This window comes from Parus major, chromosome 2 (assembly GCF_001522545.3).
Source record: "Parus major isolate Abel chromosome 2, Parus_major1.1, whole genome shotgun sequence".
NCBI classification, from domain to species: domain Eukaryota; kingdom Metazoa; phylum Chordata; class Aves; order Passeriformes; family Paridae; genus Parus; species Parus major.
Window position 1 is genome coordinate 24866048 of NC_031769.1, and position 15208 is coordinate 24881255.

A 15208-nucleotide genomic window follows, 5' to 3' on the forward strand; every position below is an offset into this window, starting at 1 on the left:
AACAAGAGGAGACTCTCTAGGCCATAATGAAATTGCATGTCAAAGCTGGGCACTGTGTCTGCACAGTAGCATTTGTGAATGTTCAGCTCTGGGCAGGTGGAAAGTATTTTCCTGGAAGGAAAAGAAAGTGAAAAAAGCCACCTTTGCTGTCTTTCTAACCAGGAGGGATTGCCAGTAATGTGTCTCATTATTTTGCATCCTAGATCTGTAAAATATTATTTGAATACTAACATTTTAAAATAAATTAGTTTCTGATTCAATTAGGAGAGAGCATTCACTGCTATTTCAGAGGCCTCTGGAGAACATAGTCCAGCTGCTGTTCATAGTTGTGCTTTGTGTTGATAAGACAAGTAAGCATGCACTTTTTCATTATTCCTTTTTACTGGCCTGCTTATGAAATATAATGGGCCAGGGTTCTGCTTTCTTGGCCACAGAGATGAGACTTTGGGAAGATTGTTTTGTATGGTGCCTCTGAGAGGGTGTTTATGGGTGAAGGAAAAGCTGCTTGAAGAAGCCTTGTTGACTTGTTTGGGTGATCATGGGTATAGAGGAACTCCTGAGTTCCCTGGAAAAACTAGAACTACTATCATCTTACACAATACCTCAAGGGCAAGCAGGCAGAAAAGAAACCTTCAGGAAATGCCAATTTGTGTATTAGAGCATTTCTAATTATTCTTTGTTGTCAATGAGCCTAAACTGGTGAACTGTTAAGATGTGCTGTTTATAAATTTTGATCAGATTTTGAGTGCTGTTGCATAGTATGTGCATTGTTTCCAGTGAAAAGGAGTTTTTGTTCTTCTTTTCACTTGCATTTTGTATGAATAAAGCTTTAGTGACTTCGGTATAGTGAGGAAAATGATAAATACGGTGTGTTTCTTTTCTGAAAAACAGCTGCTTATAAAGTTTTGTGTTGGTTATGAAAGAATAGGGTCCTTGTCTGTGTGTTAGTAAAAGCTTGTATACTAAAAGAGTTTGAATAAATCAGCTGATTATTGAATACTGTCAATATTCTATTACTGATCTTTTGAGTATGTAAATTTGTCTTAGTGAACTTCCTAGTTAATTTAGTTACTTTGAAACAATTGCCTTGGGGGAAGAAGAGAACTGTTTGATATTGTATAGTTTCAGTGCTGAAACATTTGAAAAAAATTTGAAATCTGATAGTCCTCAAAACAAAAGGTCAGAATTTAACAATAACCTGAGATTTGTATTTTAAATATTTTTAACTTGGGGGTAGTTGTTAAAATATAACTTGGACTAATCCTGGGTTTTTAATGAATGAAGTAATAAAGCAGAGGTAGCCTGGAAGACCTTGGCTAGAAGGGCCATTTAAAGATCAGTTTGGTTGTGGCCTCATGCAGTCCTTTACACAAACCCTTTTGGATTTTGCTGGTAGAGGATATGTGGACGATGCGTAGAAAAGATTTGACTTAAAGTATACCTTTCAACTGTTAGCTGAGAAGGTTCCCAAAGTTTCTTAGTTCAAGTTTGTTCAAGCAAAACTAACTACAGTTCTAAAAGTCCGTTGTAACCTGTTATATTCACAGCTGGTTGGCACTGCAGTACAAGTGCTGACTCAGCACTCTGAAGGTACATCATCACTGGCACTGTTGATATCATTCGTGGCACATTTAATCACTTGGTTTCAATCCAAGAGTAATGCAACCTGAAAAATTTCAAATCACACTGTTGGGTTTTGCCTAATAATTAGTTAAGTTTATATAGAAAAGTAATTGTGTAGGTGTGATGTTAGCAGTGTGTTTATGCTTCAACAGTACGTTTAGTGTTCTTTAGTTTGTGTTTTTATACAGACACAAGTCAGCCATATAAATTGCACATGTCATTGCAATGAGGATTAACATGCTAGACAGTGTGGAATGTAACTGTGATGGAGCAACTTTCATGGTAATTAACAAGAGCTTGGAAACCTGTATTATATTGATGTGTATGCTGTCTACATCATTATTAATTTTATTGTATTGTTTTTGATGGATTGTTTGCGGACTTCCTTGCATAAATACACACTTTAAATGTGTAGTAACAAGTATAAGAATAAAGCGTATGAGTTTGCACATCTTTTTCTTTTGGAAATCAATGACATGGTATCTAAAATACTTAGTTCCAGTCTTTCATGGCATTAGATTGATATCTAACAGTTTCACTTGGATTTATTTAGTGTAGCAGAAAGCATGCAGCAGTGTGCAGTGGATTTAATTGCAGTGTGAATGAGCGCTTTGAATTTGTTTTTATTTGGCTTTGTCTTTTCTTTCTTCACCTTCAGATGTTCAGTTCTGTTGTGTGAGCTGAAATTCTCATGATCCCTTGTACTATTTAGCATATCCCACTTGTGATTAAAGCTTTTGGTACAGTGGTGCACCTATCACTGAGTACTTACCAAGTGTCTTGCCAAAGGTTTCCTTTTTCCTGAGTAATGGAACTTTTTTGTTTTTGCTTGTGATTAGGTAGGTTGTAGGAGCGTTGTTGAGGGAAGATAGATTCTGAAAAACATTTCAAATAGGTATGGTAATTTTGACAGCAGCTGTAGCAGAACTTTCCTAGGGAAATTCTCGACCTACCTGATGAAATAAAGCATTACCAAGTTAGGTCCTGTACCAGGAAGATGTTCTGTGAAGTTGTTATTTGTAAATTCACTGCTGTAGTGGATATAGCAGAGTTCAGTGAAGATGAGGACATCTGCTTTATTTTTCTCATAAATATAGTAGAATACAAATGATCCTGTCATTTTTCCCCAATGCTGTATAGTCTTGTTTCAGTGTTTTCGTCTCTTGAGACATTAAAAATTCATGTTAAAACATTATGCTTTGACACAGAGATGTTATATTTTGTTCCAGTTTTCTAGGGCAGTAGTCACTAGTCAAGGCTAGTCCTTCACTACAGCAGCAGGTGGACTTCAGGCTGACTTTACTCTAGTGCACATGCCTGTGGGTCAGAGATCCATGGGGAGCTTTCAGTGTCTAGCCCATAGGGACATTTCACAAGCAGCCCAAAAGTGGGTTTGGAAAGAAGTGTTTATTCTGGATTTTCCCTGTCTTCTATGATATAAATTATACACAAGCTGGGATGGCAGAGGAACCCTTGCAACCCAGTGCCTTCCTGTGCATGGCCAGTGCTCGGAGCTGTGACCTGATGCAATGTGTGCTGTGCTCACCTGCTGCATCTCATGATGCAGGTGAAGGGGAGAGCTTTCCTCTGCATCACTAAACAGAAATAGTGGGACTGGGCTAGGCTCCCCTCTCAGATGGTGACTTCACAAATTACCTTTTTTCAAAGATACATGAAACATTCTGCAGAGCAGCAAATCATGCTAATAGTCATCCCCACCTTTAAGACTGAAATAAACCCCTGCTCACAAAGATGTCATGAATTGCCATTCACTGTGATCCATTAGGTTCTGCTCTGCTTGTGGGCAGATATACACAAGACTTTCTTTTCCATATTTGTGTTGGCTAGCAAGCAAAATCCATTTAGACATATAAACAACTAAAAAATAATTCAAGTTTTTATTGCTCAAATAGCATGGCATTGTTTTAAATGAGTCCAGAGTAATTTTAAAGCCATGCAAATATAAGCTGAGATAATTCCTTAGTGTTGAAAAGTCTTGAAACACAAATGAAACCTCTTGAATAGCTTTAGTATTAGCTGACTGGTAGGAGCCGTATTTATTGCATCATCAATGAATGGCAGGCAGAGATTTTTCTAAACTTATTATATAGTCAATTTAAATCTCATCCTGGTCATATACAGTAGAAAAAGAACTTGGTTCTTAATTCAGTATAAGCAAACAGTGCAGTGGTTTGACATTGATGCTAATGATAAGGAGTATCATTGTATTAGTGTGCCGAGAGCAGCTGAGCAGATGTGGGTGCACCATACCAAAATGATTAAACGGTACCACTTAGAGGACAGGTTGTTTATCATGGCAGTTTTGGACATAAAAGTAGAATATGACACTTCCTTTAATGCTGTCTTTGCCACAGGCAGGCTGCTTCTGCTCCAAATGTTAATGCTTTCTTTACCTCTAAGTGAAGACTGGCACATGGCTGTGGAAGCACCTGTGAGGGTGCCAGAGTGCAGAGCTGACCTCGCCTGACCAATCTTAATGTAGTGCATCCCCATTTCTGAAGGGTTGCCCTGGTATTTTCATGGCTCTGGTATTTTCACATGCTTTTTAAAGTATGGAGGTAAATTAACTTCTATGCCAGTTCAACACATACCTGTTTGCCTGGGACTAGACAGCCTGTTTTTGCACAGAGAAAAATGAGGGGTTCTAAGTGGGTGAGAATTTTTAGGAATATGTAGGCAGTCTGGATTTTTGTGGTGAAATTTTAGAGCTTTGTTAACTGAGTTATAACTTAAAAGTGAAGTACATACAGCTCTAAGCTATTTGACATACTTGATTTCCATCCCTTTATTTTTTCCTATCCCGTTTTCCCTGTCATTTGCTAATTGAAAGCAAGCTGCCTTTAATAGCTGGAAAAACTCTGGTAATAGCAGGAAAAAAAAAAATTAGAACAAGGTATAGGTGAGATGCTTTTAAAGTATTTGTTGTATAGCGATTACAGGAGAACATGTTGAGGCTTGAGTTTGATATATATTTGGTCTCCTCAAGAACAGTACAGAATATGTGATGGATTTTTTTCAGAAGTACTTTCAGATTAACTGTCTCTACAGTACTTTATTGAATTTCAAAACTTGTTTAGCAGATGACTGAATTTTCCTTTTTCATATTCTGCTTAATCCCTCCAGTCTTCTGTGACAGCGTGGTTGTCACTTGCTGTATTGTGGCAGACGCTATAAAAATCCTTTTAAATGTCAGAGCTGTTGGATAAACCGATAGTGACTTGCAGATGATTACAGAAGTTTTTTGATTTCTCAGATTGGAGGGTTCTTATGTAGTCAATAAAGATTCATGCTCCCTTTTGGCAGCTCTTGACACATTTGCATTCTTCAGTTAACTTCTGTGGCTAGTTCTGAAGTAGTTCAGAAGTTATATAAAAATCTTCAAGTTAAAAACCCTTGGTAAGATACATAGATTTGTAGACTTTAGAGTTTTCTACCTTAAGAAACTGGTGAAAGAGTAAGCTCGGGTTTGGAATGGGAACTTTTAGTTTCTCTGAGCATCTTTGTCTGCGGTTACACCAGAGGACTCTCTGGCTATATATGTTAAGGAACTTTATGTTGTAATTTTGAGAGCAATAAAACTAAAGAGGAAGGAAATGCTGTGATTTAGTCTATTGCTTGGACGATATGGAAGACTTTTTGAACAATATAAGTTATTAATTTCATTTGACAGATGTGTAGGTGTATGTGTATACAAAGCATTTGTCTGGTCTAAAACTTGAATGCCATTTAACAAACTTTGTTGCAGTGACAAGAACTTTAAAAATTTGCACTGGGTCTAGCACAGATAGTAATAAGTTAACTTTTTTTGTCTTTCATTAAGTTAATTGCAGTAACAAACTTTCTTTCCATAGAGTGAATTTACAAATATTAACCAATGTGTTGTTTATTGTCATAAGGAAAATGCTTGTTACATCAATTTGCATTTATTTTCATAGAGATGTCCTACTGCTGCTATTTAAAAGTAGGAAGGACTGAATTGCAACCAAATGATTGTGGCCAAACATACTGATTTATTTTTACAGACCAGGACCTTCAGAAATTCCAGACTAAATGTCATACTTAGATAAATCACACCATTATAAGAATTCACCTGTGTTTTCCACCGGCAGAATTTTTTAAATTTTTTTAAATCCTGAGACTGCCTGTGTGTAGGCTTTCTTTTATTGATGGTCAGTCTCCTAAGTAATGCTCTGTGAAGAGCACACCTCAAAATGTTTGTGTCTTGTTGAAGAAGCAGGTAGATAAACTTCCATGACTCCTTGTTTGTCATTTTAAATGCCTCCACAAGCGCTGAGGTGGGGCTTGTCTCTGTCCCCTGTTACTGGAGGGACCATGGTAACACTGGCCAAAGAAATCAGCCTCTGATTCAGTGTTTTCTCATGCCAAATTTACTTTGCTGAATTAGTATCCCACGTATTGTATTAGAACAGATAACTTTGGCTACGTTCATTTAAAACTGGGGAAGTTTCTGTCTGTTTGTCCCTAGGGGTAAATGCGACTTCTACGCTAATAACCTTCTTGTATGTTTACTAAATATTGCCAATGACTTTTGACTTAATTCATTCAAGCACGTATTTCTTCTACAGGTCCATTAAAGTAAAAAATTCAGCGTACCCTCAGCAGAAGGGTTATTTGTGGTGTCATAGAAATCAATACAAGATGCCTATTAGTGGATTAATTTTTCATTTATACTTTAGGTTTTCTTCGTTGTTATATTAGTTTAAGGTTTTGTTTCTAATGAGCATGTAGAAGTGCATGCAATGGAAAAATAAAAAGAAACAAATCTCTTTTGGATATATATGTACATTTTAAATGCATCATTAGGTATAAATTGAGTAGAAGAACATGTATGGAAATCTTTGAAATGTTATCATCTGGGATATATAATCTTTTGCATGTTCTTAGTATCTAGAGGTCTGGCAACTAATGTGGTTGTCTTGGAAACAGGCTTTATTTTCCTTTTGTGAATATCTAGATGTGAAGTCATCATCTTCCTTGAAAATCTAGAAGTAATACTTCTGAAAGAAATAACTGCAGATTTAAGATGCTTGTCCTCTGTTTAAAGAAGTCTGTAAGTGATGTTTGCATTGTGAGCTTTAATTATAGTTGTGTGCTTATGTTGCTAAAACAGTCTTTATTGGGTTTTTTTAGGTAAAATCCCTGTACTTAGTGTTGATATTTGTCTGGGAATTATCTGCAGTGAAACACTGCCAAGATTTCCTAGCTTAATGTTTAAATAGAAATATTACAGTGTAACTGATGCTTTAGAAGTGAAATTCCTAAAACCAAACTGATACTATGACTTCCAGTCTTTTCCCTTGCCTTGTTTTAAATTAACAGCATGCAATACCACCTCTCCAAGGATAGAGAACCGTGGCAAGATCTTGTTTAGCCATTGGAACCCAATTGCACCCCCATTTCTTTTGTTCTACCTTCCATCTCTTCCTCCTGCTTCATTTCTTGTGCTGTACCCACATTTCAGATTGATCTCTTTTTCCAGAACTTAATTGGCCATTTTATTTTTGCTTAAATGTCCAAGTATGTTCTAAATTTTTTAACTTCCTTATTCCTTAGAATAAGATCAGGCTTTCTGTGTAAGTCTTAAGATGAAGCTTATTGACCTAAGTGGAGAGAAACTTAGAGACTTAGACTATGGTTGTTACCAGATGATGCAAAAAGCTTTTAGTGACCTGTATTTTGGCCCTAGTGTACAATAGTGGTGTAAGTATTCTACACTCAGAAAGAAATAAATAATCACAGTTTGTTTTTCCACAAATGACAGTAGTCACTCTAATTGTACTCTAATGGTGCTGTGTTCCATTTCGGATGCAATTTATATATGTTTACCTTGATGGCCAGGCCATAAACTTCCCACTTTCACCTCAAATTAGGATCTCATAAACTTACATTAAAAAAGGATATTAAAGTAACATGTTATTTAAGCAACAAACAAAGCTGAGTTAGTCCTTGAGCTTTTTTCACATTCCTCTAAATAAATGTCATTTCTTTCAGTTTAACAATATTAGTTAACTGTGTTCAGAAAAAGCAGTCCATTTTATACCTTCCTGATCAAATAATAATTCTTCATGCTGATTACTAAGTATTACATAATTATATTCCCTGGCTCCATTTCAGCTGAACAATTTTTCATTCTTTGCTCCCAAATTGCAAACAAGCAAGCAACTGAAAAAAACCCCAAACCCCAAACCCCTTATGGTAACAATTCTATATTCTATATTGTGCATCATTGTGTTAATGTGATCAGTTCCCTGAAATTGGTTGATAGTCATGTACTAATATCCTTCTTGAATATCCTGGGAAATCCTGATATTGTTAAAGTTCTCATGGCTTTTCTTTTCAGATTAACTGTTAGTAAACTTCGATGTTTTCTTGTTCCTATTCTTTATGATGCATATATTTTGTCCTGAAGAAATCTGTTTTACCTCTGTGCATTGTAATTGGAAATGATGACATGCTCTTTCATCCCTAGAAATGAAATTATGTGTAATTCAAAGTTTGTTCTAAAGATAAAGGGGAAGTACAGATTTTTTCTCTCATGTGTTTCACTTTAGGATGTTGCCACATCTGATATCAGCAGCATTAGAAAAAGATAAAATAAACTCCAGGGGAGGGATTTTAGAGTCATTCAAGGAGAAATGGTATTTTTGTTGCCTTTTGTAATTAAAAAAGTACAAAACAAAATAACTAATGAACATTTTTCTTTTACCATAAGCAAGGAAATTGATTAAGATAGCTGTTATCTACAGCCAGAGACACAGAGGCATGTAGTAGCTTTCTCAGTGAAGAGACCCACATCTCTGGAGGACAGTGTATCTAGTCATCACATCATGTTTAAGACAGAAGTTTCTCTCTCCAATGGCCAGCACAAAGACAAGCTACATCTCTAGCTTCACTTAGCACGTGATATTTAGGTGTAGGCAGTCCCATTGCAAGTGCATGACTTGGCTTAAATGATCTCTGCAAATCCTTCCATCTAATAATGGACTGAAATACAAAATAGCTTATCCAAGCTGCACTTCACACAACTTGTTTTAGAGCTTCTCATGAATTACAATAGCTATTTCTTTCTTGTATATGCTTGGTATGTTGTTACTCATATGGTGTCTGCTGAGGTGATTCAAATGCTGCACAAGAAATTTGCTTTTTCACCTTCTTGCAAGACTTGCAGTGGAGCTGGACATCTTTATTCCCTAGAGGTCCTCTGCTGTGCTAGGTACCTCAGAGTGAAAGTCTTAATTCTTCATTCTGTTGCCCTTTTCCCAGCAATTACTGTTAATTATTCACATAAGAAGCTCTTCTAATGCTGCCATAGGTCATTACTTGGTATCATTCAAATACCATTTGATAGGTATTTTCAAAAGCAGGGGGAGGGCTTACGCAGAACTCTTTGTAGTATATTGATTTTCCTTTTTTTTACATGTTAATGGTGTGACCTTTACAAAACCAAAAGTGATTTAAAATTTAAAATTTGAAATTGATAAAAGATTGCTCCTGTTAGAGGATGTGGGACTTTACAGAGGTGTTTATTCACATTAGTTAATTAAGTCGGCAGTAATTGTATTTTATGCAATTTTAAAAACGTTTAGGGCTATTTTTAATAGTCTTATCTGGTGAAATATAGGTTGTTATGGGTTATTGTGTATGTGAATGCATGAAAATGTTCACTGAAGTGGTATATCAAGCTGTGCTTAAATGAGGTTGAATTTTCATGGGTTTATTGCTGCATTTCTAGCTATACTTACGACTTCAGGTAAAATTGATGAAGATACTCTGGAATTTCATGAGGTGTAGTGCCCATTTAAAAAGCACTTCTGTAATATTGTATGTTTTTCTGATTCTCAGTTTAACATCAAAACAGTTTTACAGTAAAAAATATAGTAAATAATTTGCAGAATTCTATCTGAATTAATGTGAAATAATTAATTCAACATATCTGTGTGCAATAATAAGAACAGGGTGCTTCTTGCTGTGCTGTTCATTCACAGCTGTTTCTTCATGCTGCCACCTTGGCAGCATGTATTTGATTTTGCTCTGAATGACAGCAGAAACAGTTGAAATGCTGCAATTTGAAATTAACTTCCAGGGAGTGATGACAGTGGCCTGTCAGGCCGTGCTAATTTTTTTTATGTCACCCTGAAAGAAATAAATTTAAAATAAACAGATAGCATTTTTCTAGTGCCTGACTGTGCTTTGTTTAACACATCTCAGAGTAGCATTTTCTGATCTGGTCACAGTAATGTTTTTAATCAATGCTGTCATTAATTTGGTTACAGGTAGAGATAGTCTTTTTGGAATGAATGAGTACTTCAGCTTTATACTTGAACTTCTTAAAGGAGATAAAAATTTTAGACCTTTTTAAAAGAGAAAATCTGAATTGAAAGTGAATTGTATAGGTAGTTACTGTGAACAGACATATCTTACTGAGATTTTTTGGAGCAGTTGTCTAAAGTGCAGCATTGTACATGTTTAGGAAGAGGCTAGAGAAAATAAAAATGATAATAAAACTTATGATTGTTGTTCTGTCCAGTGAAAATGGGCTCTTAACCCATTTAATTTTATGATTAAATAATAAATGTCTATCAGCAATTGTTTAGCATATGAGATAAATGTGTGTCAGTGTGGACTGTATCTGGTAGGACTGTATATATCTGGCAGTCAGGAAGTGAGGCTTTTGGTTGTCTAATTTTTGCTTTTATTTTTCTATTTAATCATTTCTCAACTTGGAAAACAAGAAGGCTGATGCTCTTTCTGTAATGTGTGGTATTTTAGACCTCAAATGTCACCCATCCCCTTGCCCTTTTAATGAATTTGTGCATTCTGTGAATGCCTGTGAGTCAGAGAGCAGAGGAGAACTCTGTATTTGCTTCACTTAGTGAATTTAAACAAAAACCCCTAAGGTTATTGACTATAGCAAACACTCACTTTCTGGTTTTTGGTATAAATCATTTAGAGGTGCAAGCATTTACTCATAGGGTTTTAAGAGAGCCTGATGCTTGGGTTCAGCATGCATGCTGTAGATGCCAGTGATCTGAGGTAGAGGCATGACCTCCTCTTTCAGGTGAGGGATCTGCCTGCGCACTGGCGATACAGAGGGTTTCTGGGTGTCTCTGTGGTTGCACACACCAATGTCAATGCAGTGACATGTCCAGTTTGCACCTTGGACTGTTACCTTGGGCCTCCTTTAGAGCGAGAAGGCTGTCTGTGATGTGGATGGACTGCAGGCTGGGATTTAATACGAAATAAATCTTTTGAATGTAAATGATCAGGAGAGGTGATTGTAACTTGAGCTTGATTCTGATCCTCTGTGTTTCTGGTGACAGTCACATACAAGGGGGAAAGGCTTTTGCCATTCAGGTGGTGATTTGGGTTTTGCTTGCTTTTTTCATGTAAAAGAAAGTTTACAGCTGGTGCAGGCAGAGGATCATTGTAGTAAGATCTACTTCCAAAGAAACAATCAACCAACCTAAAAATCCACCAGGGAGGAGCGCTCCTGTGTCCCTGTGCTATCCTTGTGTATGCTGAGGCTGGCTCTGTGAGGGTGCAGGATTACTTGTGTTACATTTTGTCTCCTGTCTCTGTTTTTGTGTGAGCACAGTGCGATCCATAATTGAAATAAGATGCCCTTGAAAAATCTGCTAAGGATTTGTGTCATGATTGACGACAAACGAGTTTTGTTGTATTTGGAAGATGTAGTTAAATATAACATAGAACGAAAGGCAGAAGTGAAGTAATTTTCTTTGTTTGAGGAAGCTAAGCAAGAATTTGTTTCTGTTCTGCTGGTAAGGAAGATGACACTAGAAAGTAGTTAAATTCTGTATTTATTAAGTTCTAATGAAAACTAGACCATACATGAATATACTGCTTCTTATTACCTGAGAGGGACTGTGATTATTGTATTTTATGATGAAAGTTATATTATTGAAAGAAGAAATGTTAGCTTCTTCCCCTTTTATTTTTCATTATGTTTTTAAACCTGTTACAAAACGGAGTTCAGCACATTAAATTCATTTGCTGCTAGGAAAATGGCACATTGTCGCTAAAGGACACAAAATGATTCACACAAATGTCTCTCAGTGTTAGAACAGGAAAAAAGGCCACTTTATTGTCTGACTCCAGTATTTACAGATTCTCTATAGTGACCAGGGATTGGATAATTAAGTTACCACCTTCCTAATCACACTGGTCATGCGAAACATCCATCAAAAGACATTTCTTAGAAGGAATCTGATAAACAACTTAAGTTTATAGAACTTTAATGGGAAAGTAACTAAAACTATGAAAACATTATCAGGAGGCTTTAATTTACAGGGTGACAGCACATTTTTTGTATAGGAGCTGAATCTTAAATTACTATGTACCATCAAATCACGTAGTACCTTTCCACAAATCACTGATCACGTAATAATAGTATTAGTTTCTGAGGGAACACTAATGTGTTAAACAGTTAATGCAGACTTTGTTTTTTCTTCATCTGGTAACACAGGCAGAAAAAATGAGTTACACCATATAGTTCATCTTGCTTTCAGCACTTCTATAAAGGCTGCAACATACTTTCTTTGATACACCACTGACTTTGGTAAAATGAGGTGAGAAAGCTCCATTTTCTGTCAGGAGCCAAACAGATCCTAGCATGATTCCACTGTCCAGTTTTGAATTTCTGTTCACATTGCAGATGGAGGTGAAACTTCAACCATTGAGGCTTTCTGGCATGTACAAAACATTTGTTTAGCTGGAATCAAGTGATGAGTGGGGACAAGTAGATGAGTCCAAAAAGAGCCAGCAGTGATGTCCAGATGGGAGCCCACTGGAGTGCTGTGAAGCAGAACACCTGGTGTAAGGAGTAGGGGATGTCCATGACCCTGTGTCTGGGTGCAGGGCACCTGTGAGAGTGGGCATTGCAGCTTTGTTGAGGACCACCACTTCTGAGATCTGGATTCTATAATGCTGCTGTGCTGTGAGATGAAATGCTGTGATGTTAGATGAAAAAAAAAATAAAAAAATTGCAGACTATTTGCTAGTAATTAATTTGATATTTTTGGAAAACAGTCAACAGTTTGTAAAATTGTAACTGTTTCTTAACTGGACTTATTTCTGGGTACCAGAGCTCATGCCTGCAGCAGTAGCTGCAGGCTGCTCCCAGATGGTTGTTATTAGCAGTGGGAAGGACCTTTTTCCAGCTGTGGAACCTGCACTGATAGGACACTGCATGAAGGGGTTCTTGGGGTTTGTGTGTTCAGTCAGATCTCTTGATAAGATGGAAAGACTTTTGCATTGCTTGCTTTCAGTATTGTTTCTGAATTATATGCTGTGAATGTTGTTCGGTATAATTAAAGTGGGGTGGGGTTTGTTTGTGTGGGTTTTTTGGTTGTTGATTTGCTTTTGGGGTTTTTTTATGAGGCTTTGTTAGTTTTTGTTTTTTGTTTTTGTTCTTTTTCTAGACCAGAGTCACTACTGAATGAATTGTTCTGTGCAGAAATGCAAAGATAGAATAAAATAGAATGAGGTAGAATGGTTGATGTGTAACTGTCAGTGTGTTACTGGTCTGCTGGGTAGCTTCAGAGATCACATTTGTTCAGCTGCCTTGATAAGAAATTCTGTAAATTACGAAGTTGAAGAATTAACCAATACAATTTTTTCTCTTATCATTACCATGTGATTGTTCAATCACTGGGAAAAAACCTATTTAGTTTCTTTTAAACCCTACATCAGCTCTACCATGAGGTAGTACCACTGAGGTATAAGTTTACCATGGGAATTAACTGTGGTGTCACTGTTTCTGAATGCCTATTTAATTTAAATGCAGGAGAGGTGATGTTGGGAAGAACCTTAAAGAATCAGTTTGATTCAGAGTCCATACGAATAAAATCTATTTTTGTTTGCCTCAGTTTTATCTACCTATTTTCTTTAAATCTACATGAATTAAGCTTTGCAACAGGGCTGGTAAGACCCTGCTGATTTCAGTGAGGCTTGACATAGTCCACTAACAATGTAATGTATTTATGTTAGTGTCATTTTGAAGTTTATCATGAGCTTATGAATATCTTTCTTCTTGCCCACTTCTGTGGAATTATTAAACATACAGCTGAAGCAGTGGCTTTAGTTACTTTTTGTGGTAATTGGATTAACAATTCAGTACACAATGCCGACGTTTCTTTTAGCTGAAAATTGGGAATAATGCTTTTCTGGATGGTTACAAAGTGTTTACATAGTGTTTACAAAGTGTTTACAAAGTGTATCCTATTGATATCCTGCTATATAGGAAAGATTATTTTAATACATATGTTAGATCTATAATTAAATTTTGTTTTGTTTTCAGTAGTAGTATATGATAGGGCATTAATCTATACATATATGAATTTTAAACCAGCTGCATAAAATTGACTGTAGATACTAGAAATGCTTTAATAACTTTTCTTTCTTATCAAAAGTGTGAGGTTTTTTAATCATTTCTTGTTGATTAATAGACTGTAGGAGATTGTATTAAAGTATGTTGTTACAATAAAATGCTATTAAAAAAAGTTGACCTGAATCTTGCTTTTGTCAGTTTTGTGACCTTTATATTTCTTTCTCATTAGAACTATGCAGCACTGATCCAGCAACAAATTAATGAGGACAAACAAAACTTGAGAGAAAAGGCTGTATATGGAATCCAGCTGACAGAAGAAAAACTTAATGACTTCCGTGATGAACAGATTGGGCAGCTGAAGGAACTGATGGACGAGGCTACCAAACCAAGTAAAAACACCATTTCTAAAGACTCAGAATACAAAACTTAAAAGATTGAAAAAATATTTTAATGCATATGGAAGTGTTTTGAAACTGCTTTTTCCAGTTGTACATGAATGTGGTTTCTGTAAGATAATGGATGCTGCTGATGCTATAACTTGTCTGAAATGGATGTGTTTCACTTTTTGTGCAAGAATAAATGGAAAAATTGAATAATCACAACACTTTTATGTTAATTGCATTATTTTTTTTCTTCTTTTTTTCCTTCTAATGGATGTTGAAGACAAAGAATTTGGGAAAAGTAAATTGACATTTTTAAAATACGGAGTTGTTAGTGTTTCTTGTTTTGTAATCTTGGCACCTGTAGAGCAAAACATCTTTCTGTTTGTCTGTCATCCTCTTCCTTAATGGAAAATTTGCTATTAGCATTTATTTTCCATGGAGGTCAGAGAACCAGCCAGCAGAGAGCTTGCTGCACTCCCTTGGAGAACTCATCTATAATCCACAGGCCCTGTTGTTCTGGAGAGCAACAAAATTTCTCCCCCAGAGACCTTTGCAACCCTATGTTAATCCCTGGTTCACCATTGGTTCTTCCCTTTACTCTCCACCCCCGTGCCTGCATCCCATTGGTTACTGGTTTCTCCCTGTCTCTCACCTTCCCTATATCTAGCCCGGTTTTTCCCCAGTTGAGAGAGCTTCTGTGCTGGCTCCCTCCACAGAGAGCCCTGCTCTAATAAAGGCTGATTTCTCTGTGGAATTGCTAGCCAGAGCTCCAGTCCTTTCTCCCCTGCGTTGCCTGGGAGAAGCTGCTGCTGAG

General features: G+C 36.5%; 1 protein-coding gene across 2 annotated transcripts in view; it reads left to right on the forward strand.

Annotated features, from left to right (window-relative positions):
- Positions 1–14714, forward strand: part of SDHAF3 (succinate dehydrogenase complex assembly factor 3) — a 28370-nt gene extending 13656 nt beyond the window's left edge. For both annotated transcript variants that reach the window (XM_015620108.1, XM_033511855.1), the window contains exon 2: positions 14241–14714. In XM_015620108.1, coding sequence (XP_015475594.1) covers positions 14241–14441 — 201 coding nt within the window. In that variant the 3' untranslated portion in view covers positions 14442–14714. The remainder of the gene's footprint in view (positions 1–14240) is intronic.
- Positions 14715–15208: the final 494 nt, after the last annotated feature.